This window comes from Protobothrops mucrosquamatus, unplaced genomic scaffold (genome assembly GCF_001527695.2).
Source record: "Protobothrops mucrosquamatus isolate PMUCROS unplaced genomic scaffold, P.Mucros_1.0 scaffold395, whole genome shotgun sequence".
Classification (NCBI taxonomy): Eukaryota; Metazoa; Chordata; class Lepidosauria; order Squamata; family Viperidae; genus Protobothrops; species Protobothrops mucrosquamatus.
This window is the reverse complement of record NW_015386726.1, coordinates 7486-24533: the sequence shown is the minus strand read 5'-3', so window position 1 is coordinate 24533 and position 17048 is coordinate 7486. Positions and strand designations below refer to the sequence as shown.

The 17048-nt window shown below is 44.1% G+C and overlaps 2 protein-coding genes across 2 annotated transcripts in view; one reads left to right on the top strand and one right to left on the bottom strand.

The window, feature by feature from the left end:
- The window catches only part of LOC107287503, a 134721-nt gene that overhangs the window by 111620 nt on the left and 6053 nt on the right, over window positions 1–17048 (top strand). The window contains 1 exon segment of the mRNA XM_029284153.1: window positions 4924–4932. Within this exon segment, the coding sequence (XP_029139986.1) occupies window positions 4924–4932 (9 nt within the window).
- On the bottom strand, window positions 1104–5126 carry LOC107287506 (zinc finger protein 202-like). The gene is made up of 4 exons (XM_015816025.1): window positions 4726–5126; window positions 2644–2764; window positions 2395–2471; window positions 1104–1301 (listed from the first exon to the last, which is right to left on the bottom strand). Exons 1-4 carry the CDS (start codon window positions 5116–5118, stop codon window positions 1125–1127), a joined length of 768 nt encoding a protein of 255 aa, XP_015671511.1. The 5' UTR covers window positions 5119–5126; the 3' UTR covers window positions 1104–1124.

Below are 17048 nucleotides of genomic sequence, written 5' to 3'. Positions count from 1 at the left end.
TGATCCCGGGGAATTTCCTCCTGGGGTAGGGAATTCTCATGTTGGTTTCTGGTGTCATCCTGTTGAGTCAGCGTTTTGTGGTCTTCAGCACAGTGGGAAGCAGAGGATTTCTCCATACACGTAGACTTTTCCGCCTTAACTCTTCCAGATCTCCAATGGTTCTCAAATGTTTCTTTTCCCATTTTGGCATCGGCTGGTTGGGAAGTCCCCTGACCATTCTCATTGTCCCCATCTGTTTCTGGAGAGAGAAAGAAAGCTCAAGTTACAGGTGGTCCTTGACTTACAACTGTTCATTTAGCAACAGGTTGCAACGCCACTGAAAAAAGTGACTTACTTATGACCCTTTTTCACACTTACAACCATTGCAGCATCCCTATGGTCAGGTGATCAAAATTCGGATGCTTGGACACTAACTCGTAGGTAGGACGGTTACAGTGTCCTGAGGTCACGTGACCTGTTGTGACCTAGCAAGCAAAGTCAATGGGAAAGCTAGATTCGCTTAACAACCATTAACAACTATAGTGATTCAACAGTCGTGGCAAGAAAATCATAAAACTGGGCAACAAATGTCTCACTTTGACCATAGCGTCTTGCATGATTTTTCATTTCCTATGCAGTTTGTCAAAACTTTTTTTTACAACTACCATATTTCCCCGAAAATAAGAACCTGTCTTTTTTTTTGCCTCCAAACGGCACCAGGTCTTATTTTTGGGAGGGGGGAGGTGTCTTTCCCACTCACCTCACAGTGTCTATATTTCACAAGTGACTATATTTCCTTTCTTGTAAATGCTGGTCCTTTATTTCAGAAAATTGTCCTTTAGTCTTTCTTTCTTTCTTTCTTTCTTTTCTTTCTTCCTTCCTTCCTTCCTTCTTTCCTTCCTTCCTTCCTTCTCTCTCTCTCTCTCTCTCTCTCCATGGTTAGAATGTGGTATTGCAGGCTACTTCTGCCAACTGCCAGCAGTTCGATTCTCACCAGCTCAAGGTTGACTCAGACTTCTGTCCTTCCAAAGTCGGTAAAATGAGGACCCAGATTGTTGGGGGGCAGTATGCTGACTTGTAAACTGCTTAGAGAGGGCTGTAAAGCACTGTGAAGCGGTATATAAGTCTAAGTGCCATGGCTACTGCTATTGCCTGTTCCAACTATCTGAACTCAGAGCAAAGAGAGGTCTATTACCCAGAAATGCCACATGTCTAGAATTCTCCTGCATGACTTCCTTGTGGAGACGCTTTTGGGTGGAATCCAGCAGAGCCCATTCCTCCTTGGAAAAACATACCACCACCTCCTGGAAGGACACAGCACTCTGAGGGAGGGAAAAACATAGACACCCTCAATGTTTTGAAAACCCTCTGCGTTAATCAAGCCCCAAAACAGACATTTCCCCTCCATCCACATGCATCATGCTACTGCCCACATGCCAGCAAGCTTTGAGGTCCATCCAGTAAGCTGATGGACATTGAGGATGGGCAGCCACTTGCAGTACATCCGATGGCCCACTTTGGGCAGGATTCCAAATGTCATAAGAAGAAAACAATTAAGAATACTCAGTAAGGTATTACTGTTTTTATGGATTCCACTGCACCTTCCGTGAAGGGAAACGACACTATTCCATGAAATCACCTTCCCAGAAAAGATGGGGATCTCATTGTCTGAGGGAAGAGTCCAAAGTGGGCGATCCACAGATGGACTGGTGGACCTTCGCAAAGCTCTAGTTTGGATGTTGGACTTCTTCCTTACCCAAAAGGAAAAATGAAACAGCAGCCCATCCTACTGAAGATTATGTGACAGGCCCTCTTCTTCTAGAAGTACCATGAGGGAAAACCATTCAAACAAATGGTGGTACACCAATGGGTCCAGACAGAGAGAATAAATTGAGGTCAGGACAAGAAACAATGGTTGTTTCTTGGCTAAAGAGAGAAGCAACCTGGAATTAAGGAGAAACTTCCTAACAAATTTAATCCAATATCTTAGTCTCCAAGGCGCCTGAAGGCAGGACAAGAAGCAACGGATGGAAACTAATCAAGGAGAGAAGCAACCTAGAACTAAGGAGAAACTTCCTGACAGTTAGAACAATTAACCAATGGAACAACCTGCCTCCAGAAGCGGTGAATGCTCCAACACTGGAAGTTTTTAAGAAGACAATGGACAGCCATCTGTCCGAAATGGTATAGGGTTTCCTGCCTGAGCAGGGGGTTGGACTCGATGACCTCCAAGGTCCCTTCCAACTTTATTATTATTATTATTATTTAGAATAATTTTAAGCCTGTCACTTTGAGAGGCTCACATATCACATGAACAACTAGGTCCAAGGTTAGGGGGATATTATTTTATCGTGACCCTTCAATGTTCTGGAGTCCTTCAAGAGGACTTCTGTGATTTATGGGTCATTTCCCTACCTGAGTTGAAGAGAGAGTTTCTGCTTCATCAGAAAAAGAAGACATTTCGACAAGGTCCAGTGGTGATGGACCATATCCTGTAAGGGAGACAAATGGGAAGACGTGAATTTTAGAAAACTATTGTTAACAATTTAAGGGATGACACTCTACATAAAAACCTGTTCACATTCAAGGTAAACCTGTGAACGCAGATTCTGAAGATGGGAGAAGCTGGCAATCGCTGGAAATGAAGACAGAATCCATCCTTACCAACTAATATCTCAAGAACATCATTTTCCTGGGAGATGCCCTTGAAAGGCATCCCCTGAGATGAATCTGAGGAATCCATCCTTGTATTGACACTTTCTGGATCCACCTTGATAGAGTTTTCCTATAAATAAACAACAGCAAGGAAAAAAAGGGAATCAGAGTCCTGGAATCTAAAAAAGGAATCACTGCTTTTGACCACAGTCTTATTCAATATCTGTCTATGGCAGGGGTAGATAACTTTGGCTCTTTTATGACTCGTGGACTTCAGCTCCCAGAATTCCTGAGCCAGCATAGAATTCTGGGAGTTGAAGTCCACAAGTCATAAAAGAGCCAAAGTTGCCTACCCCTGGTCTATGGGAATAGAGCAAATTTTCTATTCCTTACCTATTCTAAAAAAAAAAATGGCTCAAAGAGGTATGGTTCAAGTTCACATTTATTACAGTCAAAGACCAGAGACCAGAACAAATAAAAACACCCTACGAATATCCAGTTAAAAATTCTAGAGTAAAATAATAAATAGCAAATAAAATCAATATTAAAATCACAATTTAGGCATCCAGTCTGTCAGTGACACATGGCCTAACTATAATATAAATGATAATATCAATCCTTAAACTGTGGGGCCTGAAGTCATCGAAGACTAAAATGCAAAAAAAAAATAGCAACACAAAGGGTTTGCTATATTAGTTGTGCAAAATTGCTATGGTGGATTAATCACATGTTTCCAACGTATCCCCAGTGCTGCTGCAGAGAATCTGGCCACCTGCGCTGTAATCACAGTCTGTTCATCCTTAAGCAGCCCTGGAGATACCTGTCGGATACCTATCAATTATTGGGAGGAGATGTTTCTTTCGAATATAGAAAGAGCATCGAAGGGATATATTCCAACAGTTTCCACCTCTCCTGAGCCACAGGAGCTGAGTCTTTCTTTCTTTCTTTTGTATAGATTTTATTGGTTTTTATAGCGTTAGGAATAAGATGGGGTTAGGATTTGGGTTAGGGTTGAGGTTAGGGTTGAGATTTATCCAAATAACATTTTCAATATTTAGCAAACAGCATAATGTCTGGGTACACGTATTTAACTAACAATAATAGATATAGTTAATTATCATAAACAATATGCTAATTAATCACTCAATAGTCTTCTTCTTGTCAATATATTCAAAACTAGCTGTACCCAGCCACGCGTTGCTGTGGCTCAGTCTGGTAAAAGCGTGTGTTGCTTTTACGTCCAACAGATGGCGCTGTTTTTCAAAAAAGCATGTTTTTACCTGTACGGGTGTGACATCTATATAATATAGGTATATAAAAACACGTGCGTATTTGAATGCAACGTCGTGTCAAAATTTCAAAACAATCGGTGATGAACTTTCAGAGATTTAAGATTTTGAACAAACGAACATTTACATTTTTATTTATATAAATTACATATCACCACGTTCCTTTCTCCCTAACTCGTTTTTCTAGCCACTGATAGAAATTATCCCATAATGTTCTAAAGTACACCAAGTCTTCTTTCTCTTTAATCTTTCAAGTCAATCTATCCATTTCTGCACACTCTAGAATTTTCTTAATTAGTACTTCTTCTGTTTCCAATGTTGGGCAAATACAACTCTTACTGCCATTAATATGTGTAGTATTAGATATCTGTAATCTTTCTCATAATTAGCTCCTATTATTCCTAACAAAAATAATTCTGGTTTAAAGTCTATTTGTTTTTTAGTCCTCTTCTCCAACCATAAATGTATTTTTAACCCAAAATCCGAGTCTTTCAATCAATGGTATCTTTTTTATACTTGCCGTATAGGACGGCTGATGGAAGCGCAAGACACCGTGCGAGCGAAAATGCTTTCCGGTGGTTTGCCGACTCCAACTGGCTAAGATAACTGAAAGGCGTAACAACTTATCTAATAGAATCTGGAGCCAGAAACAGCGGAGCTATCCCTACGTCTGCTTGCCTCTCGATGTCTACCTTTTGTTGAAAGGTTTGCTTTGTATGAGGTATAAGCGACATCTTCTATTACAAGTTCAAAAAATCCTGAGAGGGCTCTATTTGGAGAAGTCACGAATTAACTTTCTCACCTCCTTTTCTTTGCCGTCAGTCTGGCTCAGGAGGAAACCTTCGGCCAAGGCCACCGCCTGGGAGCTGGTTTCCACTCCACACTCCCGCACCCAGTTGGCCATCTCCAGGGGAAGGATGGCCAGGAACTGCTCAAGGAGCACCAGGTCCAGCATCTGAGCTTTGGTGTTCCTTTCTGGCTGCAGCCACTGAAGGCAAAGACGATGGAGGTGGCTGCAAAGTCTTCGGGGTCCCTCTGACTCATGGTAGCTGAATCCTCTGAAGTTCTGCTTCCGGACCACCCAAGAGGGGTTGTCTTCTTCCAGGAACTTCTGCCCAGTCCTTTGGTTGAACTTTCCCCAGCACTCAGCCTGATCCTGACGAGGGCTGGTTCCTCTTGGGCCTCGCGACTCCATTTTCTCCCTAGGCTCCGCTGAAGATACAGAGACAAAAAACTTTGTATTCCGACACACAGCACCCAAAGCGCACACACCACAGAGTTGACCGCCACACAAAAACAAACCCTTCTATACACAAAAGGGGTGTCGGAAATGAAAGCCAGAATTCTCCAACCCCTAGGAATGGCGATAGCCCGCAAATCCACAGCCACACTCCGTCAGGAATTATCCAGAAGCAAAGACAAGACACAGAAGGATGAAAGAAGCGATGTACTCTATAAAACCAAGTGTGACGATTGCAGCCACTTCTACGTGGGACAAATGTCATTTCTATTAAAAACCAGGATCCATGAACATCGGCCAACAGTCAAACGCCACGATCCCAAATCCTTAATCGCCACCCACACCAACACCAGTTCAATTGGAGCAACACTAAAATCATTGGCCACGCGACCACCCGCCACACTTGGGAGTTCATCAAAGCTTGGCACTCCACAAGCAATTCCATCAACACACTGATCTACAGCCAGCCTACGAACCCCTCAGAATCCAAATCAATTGCACAGCCAACCGGAGACAGCACCAACCCTCAACTAACTCATGCAAGCCCCCTCTTCCCCCCCCCACCAGCAGCTCACCTTCCAATGACCTTGATGTAATTTCCCCATCACAAGACTCACCAATGACGCACGCTGGACCCACTGATAGTTCACACCCTCCAACAATCCTGACCTTAAGTAACTTTCCCCCATCACAAGCTTCTGAGTATTCACACCTGGCCCATCACAAGATTCTCACTTGACACTCCCACACCTGAAGCCCTTATAAACAGTAGAAACAGACCTCACCTAAACCAGAGGTCCTCAACCTTTTGGGCACCAGGGACCAGTTCCGTGGAGAGGGGTTTCTCCGCGGCCCGGAGGGTGCGTGGTTTTGTGTGCTGCCTGCATCTCGTGGGGACCCCTGCCCTAAACGCCGCCGAAGATGTTACCTAGCCTGGTAACAGAACATTCGGAAACCAATCTAAAAGCTCGGAGAACGAACCTTCACCCTCATCCTACAGCTGAGCTACAGATATTCGCCACTATTGCAGTCAGAGACTTGGATGGGATCTCCTCTCTCTAAAGGGGCTGGCATTAGGAAAGATATCTTAGACTGACATTATTGATATTATTAGAAAAATGTAAGAAAGATGTTGATATCCAATTGTATATCTATTAATAATAAGAATTGTATTTGTCTAGCGTGGGAAAACAGATATCACCAGGAGAGAGGAAACATTAGATAGTGTAATATTGGATCTAGACCAGGGGTAGGCAACCTTGGCTCTTTTATGACTCGTGGACTTCAACTCCCAGAATTCCTGAGCCAGCCATGCTGGGAGTTGAAGTCCACGAGTCATAAAAGAGCCAAGGTTGCCTACCCCTGATCTAGACCAAAGAAGTTAATATATACCACTGAGTTACTAATGGACCCAGACAACACGTTGTTTATTAAGTATTTGATTGTAAAACTAGAAAATTAATATTGATAAAAAATAAAAAATTAGGGGGCTGGCGTTGGCAGACTGGAATCTGCGGGAAGAATTGAGCGTCCCTATCAAGGCCTCTCTTTCCCCACTCCCCTCTGATGGGAACTTAGTCAGGAGTTGCTCTGATAGGCAGGCGGAGAACAAGATCACATCCTCCCTAGCAATTCACAGAATATCTCTATGCAGGTAGTCCTCGATTTAATGACCACAACTGAGCCCAAAATTTATGTGGCTAAGCCAGACAGTTGTTAAGTGAGCTTTTTATAACTTTTCTTGCAGTTGTTAGTAACATGGTTGTTAAATGAATCTAATTGCTTGGCAGAAAATCACAAAAGGGGATCACTGAAACTGTCCTACAATGGTCTTAAGTGTGAAAAACGGTCATAAGTAACTTTTTTTCAGTGCCAGCGTAACTTTGAATGGTTACTAAATGAATAGTTGTTACGTCGAGGACTACCTGAGTTTATTGCAGGTACAGAGAGTCCTCGACGTACAATCACGATGAGTCCAACATTTCTGTGGCCAAGTGAGACATTTGTGAAATGGGCTTTTCCCCATTTTACAACCTTTCTCGCCGCAGTTACCCAAGCGACTCACTGCATTTGTAAAGTTAGCAATATGGTTGTTTAAGTGAGCCTGGCTTCCCCATTGACTTTCGTTTGTCAGACGGTGTGATGACCCAGGGCACAGCTGGCAATGCAGTCAGCTGGCCATTCAAACAGTTCTTTTATTGCTCCCAATTTTCCCCAAATGCTCCCAGGTTCACTGGCAAGCCTCCCACAAAAGATCTCACACACACATCCCTTCAGGCGACTCTGGTTGAAAGTAGGTTCAAATACAGGCTGATTAGCATAAGAAAGTACTCAAGGCCACAGAGATAACAAGAAAGAAAACATAATTTTGAACTTGAATCCGAGCTTGCCTGAGCAGTTTCCAAAAGAGAGAATCGAAATACAGTCCGATAGTCAAGGTTCCCAGATTTCCAAACAGAAGGCACAGAACAAGAGCAACAATACACAACACTCCAATGCATTGGCGTTTGCTCCACCCCCCAGCATCTCCTTAAATCTCAATCCACAGGTATGCCTTGTGGAGTGAGGCGAGTAATTGAGCCTGCCTGCGTTGTTCCCTCCTTCTCTCCACTCTCCCTGCTCTAGGATCTGGTGCCTGGACTCTATCTCCCCTGTTCCAATCCTGAAGGGCCCTGGCCTGCCTCAGCCTGCTCTTCCCCACAGTCCTCTGAAGCCAGACACCTCTCCCTCCATAGTGTCCTGTTCCAGTTCATTTTCCTCCACAGATTCAGGCTCAGACCATGACAGATGCTTGCAAAAGGGGATCACCTGATCCTGGGATGCTGCGACCGTCATAACTATGAACCAGTTGCCAAGCATCCGAATTTTGAGTACTCGACCACTGGGGATGCTGCAACGGTTGAAAAATTGGTCATAAGTCAAATGTCTATGGAGATTCTCAGTCATCCAGATAACTTTGGTTGTCCCAAAGGTGCTTTTTCAAGGAGTCAACTGGATGTTCTTGTTTTTTTCTTTGAAGACATTTCGCTTCTCATCCAAGAAGCTTCTTCAGCTCTGACCGGGTGGTGGGGAAATGGGAAGGATTTATGTTCCTGGTCATTCCAAATAATGACCAGCTCTGTCTGCAAGGAATATAAATCCTTCCCTTCCCCACCATCGCGTCAGAGCTGAAGAAGCTTCTTGGATGAGAAGCGAAATGTCTTCAAAGGAAAAAAACAAACAGAAAAGTCCAGTTGCCTCTTGAAAAAAAGCACCTTTGGTTGTAAGTCACTTTTTGCAGTGACTTCGGTCGCCAAAAGAACGGCTTGTAAATTGAGGACTCCCTGCAGAGAATGGCTTTAGTCCGGCAAGATTCTGTTTAAAGAGTTATTGTCAAAAAAAAATAAAAAAATAAAAAAAATTGTAAAATTTTATAAAATAATAAAAAAATAAATAATTGTAAAATTTTATAAAATTTTTAATAAAAAAAAAGAGTTATTGTCCTTTTTTTTTTTTTTACTGTGGGTGCATTGGCACACCATAAAAAAATGAAATGTTGTGGCTTGCTCCCCAAAGCGTACACATCCATAACAGACATTTTAAACATGCTATATACAACATATGTATAAACCTACACCCTTAGATATTTTGTGGCTTGCTTCCCAAAGCGTACACATCCGTAACAGACATTTTAAACATGCTACATGCAACATCACATATTTGGATGTGGGAATCTATAAAACACCGAACGAAAGGTTTCGCATGTGTAGGCATTGTCTGTAAAATTTGTACGATATATGTTGTAATAATAATAATAAATAACTTAAATATATGGCGGGATAGAGGAAATGCCCTGAGTCCCGCCACTTGTCCGCTATTATTTTTGGTGCTATTTATATGCGTTCAAAGACAACTAAAATCAAATTAAATAACAGGCCTGCTCCATAAATACCCCATACAAAACCCCCACTAAAAAAATAACAGACATTTTAAACATGCTATATGCAACGTATGTATAAACCTACACCCTTAGATATTTTGCGGCTTGCTTCCCAAAGCGTACACATCCGTAACAGACATTTTAAACATGCTATATACAACATTATTATTATTATTATTATTATTATATTATTATTATTATTATTATTATTATTATTATTATTTTTTATTGAATTTATATACCGCCCTATCTCCCTTACGGGACTCAGGGCGGTGAACAGGCGATAATAAAAACCACCACCATAAACATACGCAAGTTTCTGTTCTAAAATCAAATTAAATAACAGGCCTGCTCTAAAAATACCCCATACAAAACCCCCACTAAAAAAATAACAGACATTTTAAACATGCTATATACAACATATTATAAACCTACACCCTTAGATATTTTGTGGCTTGCTCCCCAAAGGGTACACATCCGTAACAGACATTTTAAACATGCTGTATGCAACGTATGTATAAACCTACAGCCTTAGATATAAGTAACCTATGAATATTAATCCGGCGAAGAGCGATAAAGGAACTGTCAGAGGCAGTGTCCTTCTTTGGCCCCCCCCAAAGCCTTCCTCAGTCCCCCCTCCTCCTCAACCCCCCAGCCTACAAGTGGGAGGCTGAGGGGGGGTCAGGTAGACCTCGTCCTCATATCCGTTGGAACCGAGAAAATACTGACCACCTGAAGTTGAAGACCCTCAACTTCAGGTGGTCAGTATTTTCTCAGTTCCAACGGATTGGGACCGGATCTCATGTTGAAGTCCCCACCCCCCCCCCTTAAGGAGGGTCGTGGGGAAGGTTTCTAAAGGAACGGACGGGGGGGGTGTACGGATGGCTCCCCTGCAGCCCCAGCGCCCCCCCACCCCCCAATAAAAGGAGGGGGAGGTCTGCCCAAGCGGAGGCTCTCTCTCCCCCCCCATGGAAAGAGAGGGAGGGGGAGTCGGGAATCCTTCTGCCCTCCCCTCCCCAGCAAAGAATCCGCCGTCATCCACACCTGTCCGTCCTTTTCGGGGGGGGCTTGGGGGGAGAAGACCAAGGTCACGCGCAACGACCAACGGCTCCCTCGGGCACGAGCGCCCCGCGCAGCCGCTCTTCAACCGCCACTGTGGGGGGGGGAGGGGACATAGAGCGCCGCTTCCTGGAAGGGCGAGCGCCACCCAGCTGATCTGCAACGGTCAAGGGCGGCAACAAAGGAGGAAATCGTCCCGCGCAGGCGCAGCCGGGCTGCTGAAGCGGCAATCGTCCGGCGCGCCGGGAACGCCCCCTGGCGGCGGCCAACGGCGACGTCTGGCAGGCTCGCGGCTGGGCGCGCAAAATGAACTCCCGAGGGGCAGAACGGCAGCCTGAAGTTTTCGGGTGCGGGCGGGAGGAGGGAGATTATTGCAAGAGCAAAGGAAATAATGTATTGCCGCCCCCCCCTCCCGCCATCCCCCGGGATGGACTTTTGAGTGGCATCATCAGCGGTGCAACGATCACGTACGCACGCACTTCCAGAAAGAACACTTTGGAAAAAGTGCAAAAAAGAGCAAGAAGGAATGGAATGGAATGGAATGGAATAGAATAGAATAATAAATTAAAATGAGATTTCGTTGCATACAGCTCTCAAAGGGTAACCACCTCCAATATACACTGCATAAACATGACAAAAAATAAATAAAATAGCATGATTAAAAGCCTGGAGACAAAAACATGAAGAACAATTGCAGGAATTTGGTATGGCTAGTCTACAAATGGTATTGTCCACTGCATTTCATAGATTAGAGCTGGTTTTATTCTAGATTAGTTTAACAAAGAGAAGGATTCTAGAAAGAATACAGAGAAGAGCAACAAAGATGATTAGAGGACTGGAGGCTAAAACATATAAGGAACGGTTGCTGGAATTGGGTATGTCTAGTTTAACGAAGAGAAGGACAAGGGGGGACATGATAGCAGTGTTCCAATATCTCAGGGGCTGCCACAAAGAAGAGGGAGTCCACCTATTGTCCAAAGCGCCTGAAGGCAGGACAAGAAGCAACGGGTGGAAACTAATCCTAATCAAGGAGAGAAGCAACCTAGAACTAAGGAGAAACTTCCTGACAGTTAGAACAATTAACCAGTGGAACAACCTGCCTCCAGAAGTGGTGAATGCTCCAACACTGGAAGTTTTTAAGAAAAGACTGGACAGCCATTTGTCTGAAATGGTATAGGGTTTCCTGCCTGAGCAGGGGGTTGGACTAGATGACCTCCAAGATCCCTTCCAACTTTATTATTATTATTATTATTATTATTATTATTATTATTATTATTATTATTATTATTATTATTATTATTATTATTATTATAGATGTAATTGAATAAGAGAATAACAGATTTGGAAGGGACCTTGGAGGTCTTCAAACAGAATAAAGCTGGAAGGGACCTTGGAGGTCTTCTAGTCCAGTCCCCTGCTCAAGCAGGAGACTATACCATTTCAGACAGGTGAATGTCCAGTCTCTTCTTAAAAAACCTCCAGTGTTGAAGCACCTACAACGTCTGAAGGCAAGCTGTTCCACTGGTTTTTCGTCCTCATTGTTAAGAAGTTTCTCCTGAATTCCAGGTTGCGTCTCTTTTTGGTCAGTTTCCATCCATTGTTTCTTGTCCTGCCTTCTGGTGTGCTTTGAAAAATAAGTTGACTCCCTCTTCTTTGTGGCAGCCTCTCAAATAATGAAATACTGCTATCATGTCTCTCCCCCGCCCCCAGTCCTTCTTTTCAAGAGACTGGCCATACCCAATTCCTGCAACATTCTTCATATGTTTTTGTCTCCAGGCCGTTAATCATCTTAGTTGCCCTTAACCTCATCCATTGGGAGATTATGGCCTTGAGCCTGGCAATGTGGAAACTCCTTGTGGTCTTTAGAGAGCTGGGGATGCAAAAGGTTTCTGGGACCATAAGTTGGTCATTTGGAGGGGTCCTACTGGAAGTCCCAGTGGAAGATTCTGACTCCATGGGTCACTTGGCCTGTGTTCCTTGAAGTGGATCTGGATGGGCTTGGGTTGGTTTTGTTCCCAGACTTTTGGGGATAAGAGATCCATTGTTATTCCGTCATCAACCAGGCATTGGGCTTTGCACAAGAAGCTAAATCCTCAGACTGCCTTAAGCAACCTTGGTGTTGTGTTCTTAAACAAATGAAGCAGAGCATGGTACTATATGAGAATGGAAGATTCTGTTTACAGGTTGAACCTCAGCTTGGCTTTAGACCCAAGGTCAAGCTTAGTTGATGCCAAAAGAGTGAACAGAATTGGAGTGGGGTAGTATTTATTTGTTTTACTTTTTATTTATTAAGTTTATATGCCACCCACCTCACTATCAAGTGACTCTGGGTGGCTTCATATGAACAACATTCAGGAAATCCACAGCTATAAGCAACTCATTTTGTGATTGCTGAATTTGGTGAGTTTTGTGGACTGCAAGATGGATTTTTGCCTTATTCCCGAGTGCTCTAGAAGAAAAAAATAAAGTATGAACAAATTAGAGTTCTTCAGTACCTAATATCTGCAAGAAAAGACTTTCTTGGATTACCTCACTATGCTCCCTACATTTAAATTTACCGACAAAGAGTTAAAGAGAGATTGGTATAGATATTTTGAGCTTTTTTGAATCTTAGAAGGGTATGGCTAGCTAGCTGATGAGAGCCAAAAAGCTCGGAATAGCTATACTACTCTCCCTTTAACTCTTTATCGGTAAATTTAAATTTAACAAAGATTTTCTTGGATTACCTCCCGATGCTCTCCAAGGAATCCAGTGTCTAGCAGGCTCCGCAGGAATTGTGCAAGAGGCACTTCCAAGGGGAGTCAAAGAGATGCTGCATAAGTGAGACAGATATGGAGTCACAAGGACAAGGGATAAAAATAGAGAGTGTTCGCACCATTTCTAAAACATTTTATTAAAAGACGGAAGCTTTCATTGTCTACTGCACAGAGAAGCTGGACTGGTGGAGGGGGAGAAAGGGGAAGTTGAAACTGGAGCAGGAAGTGAGTCTTGCCTCTCTAGGGTACTATACTTTCTCACTTTAGCCCATAGATGGAGCCTCCTTCATGAATAGGAAGGCTGCAAAAAAAATTCCTGGAATGGAGCACCAGAAGAGGGAAAGGATGATTCTGAGTTGCATCTCCTCTGAAAGAGCAAAGCAAAGCAGAACAAATCCAAATCTTCCTAGAGGTTGGTCTGGAAATACGCCTTTGGGATCTGCATTGTGTCAAGGCAAAGCATCTCCCCTCCCTGGAAGAATCCCCCCCCCCCCATCTCATTCCTTGTGAGGAAGAACCTTGTTGCAATGCTGGGAGAGGTCCTCCTCCTTCCATAATTGGGGGTCTTGAAGGGAGGAGGAGCTTGCAGCTGCAAGTTTTTCACTGTGGGTGGATCTTCCTGGCTTTAGGGAATTGAAATGTTATGGCTCCGAGAAGCCAGAAGAAGTTTCCATTCCTGGAAGAGAGCCCCCCACCAATTAGAGCCCTCTTTGACTTGAGGCTGGGGGTCCATCTGCCCAGGCCTTACAGAGGGTTAAGGAGGAGGCAGACCATGAAGGCTTTTTGGGGGGAGAGAAGAAAGGTTTCCATCAGCTCTTCATCACTTCCTGGTATTCAGGATGCTGCTTATAAGTGCTATGTGCTTAGAGCTCTGGTGCTCCCCTCTGGGAGGAGGTTTCAAAATATTTCTAGCAGGATTACCCGATTCTGTAATAGCTTTGTTCCCTGGCCTATGCCATCCACGTGATATACTTGCAAGGTTCGTTTTTCTCACCATGCACATGTATACATAACCCAAACTAGACTATTGTTTCTGTGTCATGTAATATATACGGGTATAAGCATAATTCTGTATGTTTTCTTTTCTTTCTCTTTCTTTTTCTTTCTTTTTCTTTCTTTTCTTTCTTTCTCTTTCTTTTTTGTCATATTTATGTAGTGTATATTGGAAGTGGTGACCCTTTGAGAGATGTATGCAACGAAATTTCATTTTAATGTATGCCGATTAGTGTACATTCAAAGCGACAATAAAGTTGTTATTCTATCTCACAAAAGGAGGGTATTAGGGACTTCTCAACTTTTCCCACAGATGCTGTTTCTCCAATACCAGTAGTTCTGGAGATCCAGGAGAAGATGGAGGCAGAAGACCCAACCAGAAAAGTACTTCATCTTGCTCAGGTGGAGAGCCAGGAGGAATCGGGGCAGAGGACCAGGCAGAAGATCTTAGTAGAAAATATCCTTCCTTGGGATGCCCATCACCAAAATCTCGGGGAGTTCTACCAAATGTTTAAGGGACCCCGAGAAGTTTGCAGCCATCTCCACCGCCTTTGCTTTCAATGGCTAAAGCCAGAAATAAACACCAAAGCTCAGATGCTAGACATGCTGGTTCTGAAGCAATTCCTGGCTGTTCTTCCCCCAGAGATGGCCAATTGGTTATGGGAGTGTGGAGCAGAGACCACTTCCCAGGCAGTGGCCCTGGCAGAAGGCTTCCTCCTGAGCCAGGCAGAAGACAAAGAGAAGCAGGTGAGAAAAACAGTAACAGTGTAACAGAGTTGGGACCTTAGAGATCTTCTAGTCCAGAGGTGGCAAACCTATGGCACACGTGCCAGAGGCGGCACTCAGAGCCCTCTCTATGGGCACGTGCACCATCGCCCCAGCCCCACCTCCCCCTGTGGCCCCCTCCTTACCAGCAGCCCCCCCAGAGGAGTCGCCCCCAAGCGTGGCCCGCACGTAGCAGCACAACCAAGGACATGGCAGCTGGGCAGCGGGAACAAGACTCTGCCCTCGTGCCCCATCACATGGTTGATGGCGACTGCGGCACGCCATGGGAGCAGTGGTGGAGGGTGGAGCAGGGGTGGGTGGGGTTCAGGTGGGCCGGTTTTTGGGCACTTGGTCTCTAAAAGGTTCGTCATCACTATTCTAGTCCAACCTCCTGTTCAAACAGGAGATCCTATACCATTCTGGACAAATGGCTGTCCAGTTTCTTCTTAAAAATCTCTAGTTATGGAGCACCCACAACTTCTGGAGGCAAGCTGTTCCCTTGATTAATTGTTCTGTCAGGAAATTTCTCCTTAATTCTAGGTTAGATTTCTCCTTGACTTCTCCAAATGCACCCCTAGGTGGGAAGCATCCACATTGTTCTGCCTTAATTCTTTCTTTCTTCCTCTCTGTTCTTCATATGCAGAGACGTTCTAATAAGGTAGATGTACAAGGTCTCAAGGCAACTGTGGATCTATCAGATCCCTCCCAGAAGATGCTTTGCAAGGGGAACTCTAAAGATCAAACTCAGGACATCTCACTAGGTAATATTGAAGTTATCTGAGTCATACCATCTTCAGTTTTACAGGATCTGTTTTAGTTGTGACTGTAATATACTGGCATCTCTTGCCAACCTAAAAATCATTACCCCTATTTTTTAAAAGTCTCCTTCCACCCACTTTATCTCTGTCATAGGGATTGATACAACTTCGGTGGTCCTTGTTAAAAGGTCTTCTTTTCCAGATGGAGCAGAAAGAACAACTGTGCCTTCAGCCCAGGTAGGATAAGCAACAATAAGTGTAAGACTTCTACTTGGGAGGCCTCCTGCATACTAATTTGCTCAGGACAAATGGGATGAGTTTCCTCTCCAAAAATAATCACCCCTAGTCCTTCTAGTGTTTTGGGGGGAGTTGTTGTTTTTTTCTTTTGGCTAAGGCAGAATTAGAACTCCTGGTCTGTATCCTGTTGCCTCGGAAATAAAAGTCCCCACGTGAGAAATCTGCACCAGGCAGACTCTTCCTCCCTTTGGCGCTGAACAGCTGGAAGTTCTTCTCTCTGTGACGGTTGAGGAGCAAAAAGTACCTCAGGATTTAAAAGCCTCGGAATCAAAGGCTCTCTCTGAGGAAGGGAGCTCGCTTATTTCGCCCATTACAGCGCCAAAGCCATGAAGAATAACTCAAAATTAATTCTAAAAAAGGGTTAAATCTTGGCTTTCGCTTCCTTTGGCTAAAGATTGAGGCCTCTGGCCTGAAAACAATCCTACAACGTCGCCCTAAATTTAAAATAACTGCGAGGCAGACGCGATCGTCGTTGAGACGCTCTGAAGGGCGAACGGAATAAGCCCCTGCTGGCCACGCCCCCGCCCCTTCCTTCTTAGGCTGCCTTCGTCACGACGACCCAACTGCCAATCAAGCAGCAGCGACCAATCAGACGGCACCACTAGGCAGGCAGGCATGGGAGGCAAGATGGTTGCCTGAGAGGTTCTGTTACCTCACCCTTGACGACGCCTATGGCTGTATAAACAGAGCGAAAGAAAGAGTGAAATTTAAATTAAATTAAATTCAGGAAAGGAGGCAGCAGCTGAGGAAACTGAGGAGAGCGAGGCGCTTTTTTTGGCTTCCCTCAGAACCGGCCTGAGGGAAAAGTTTCCCTCAGAGAAGAAACCCGGGAAGAAACCTGTACAAAAGATGGAGAAAGTTTAGACTTGAACTGAACAAAAATAGAAAACAGAAACAACACCCCCCCCCCAAAATAAGAGATGGAACTCTGGCAAAAGGAGTTTATTTTATTTATTAAATTTATATGTTGCCCATCTCATGTTCAAGTGACTCAGTTTAATGACCAGTGACGTAGAGAAAGATTAAGCCAACAGAAATATAAAAGCCGGCCATAAACATAAACATAAACATAATAATAATAATAATAATAATAATAATAATAATAATAATAATAATAATAATAATAATAATAATAATAATATAGGGGGCGAAACTTTGGCCCCCTCGGAGAGGGCGCGCAACTTGGGAGTCCTCCTGGATTCGCGGCTGGCACTGGATGACCATTTGTCGGCCGTGACCAGGGGGGCGTTTTATCAGGTTCGCCTGATCCACCAGTTGCGGCCTTTTCTGGACCGGGACGCTCTGCGCACAGTCACTCATGCCCTCGTCACCTCCCGC

Bases quoted from the DNA above. Each gene is read 5' to 3' on its own strand.
- LOC107287506 (XM_015816025.1), bottom strand. From the start codon at position 5,118: ATGGAGTCGCGAGGCCCAAGAGGAACCAGCCCTCGTCAGGATCAGGCT. The intron at 2,472-2,643 runs GTAAGGATGGAT...TCTCCCTTACAG, and splicing joins TGTTCTTGAGATATTAGTTG to GATATGGTCCATCACCACTG. The intron at 1,302-2,394 runs GTAGGGAAATGA...TCCCTCCCTCAG, and splicing joins AAACTCTCTCTTCAACTCAG to AGTGCTGTGTCCTTCCAGGA.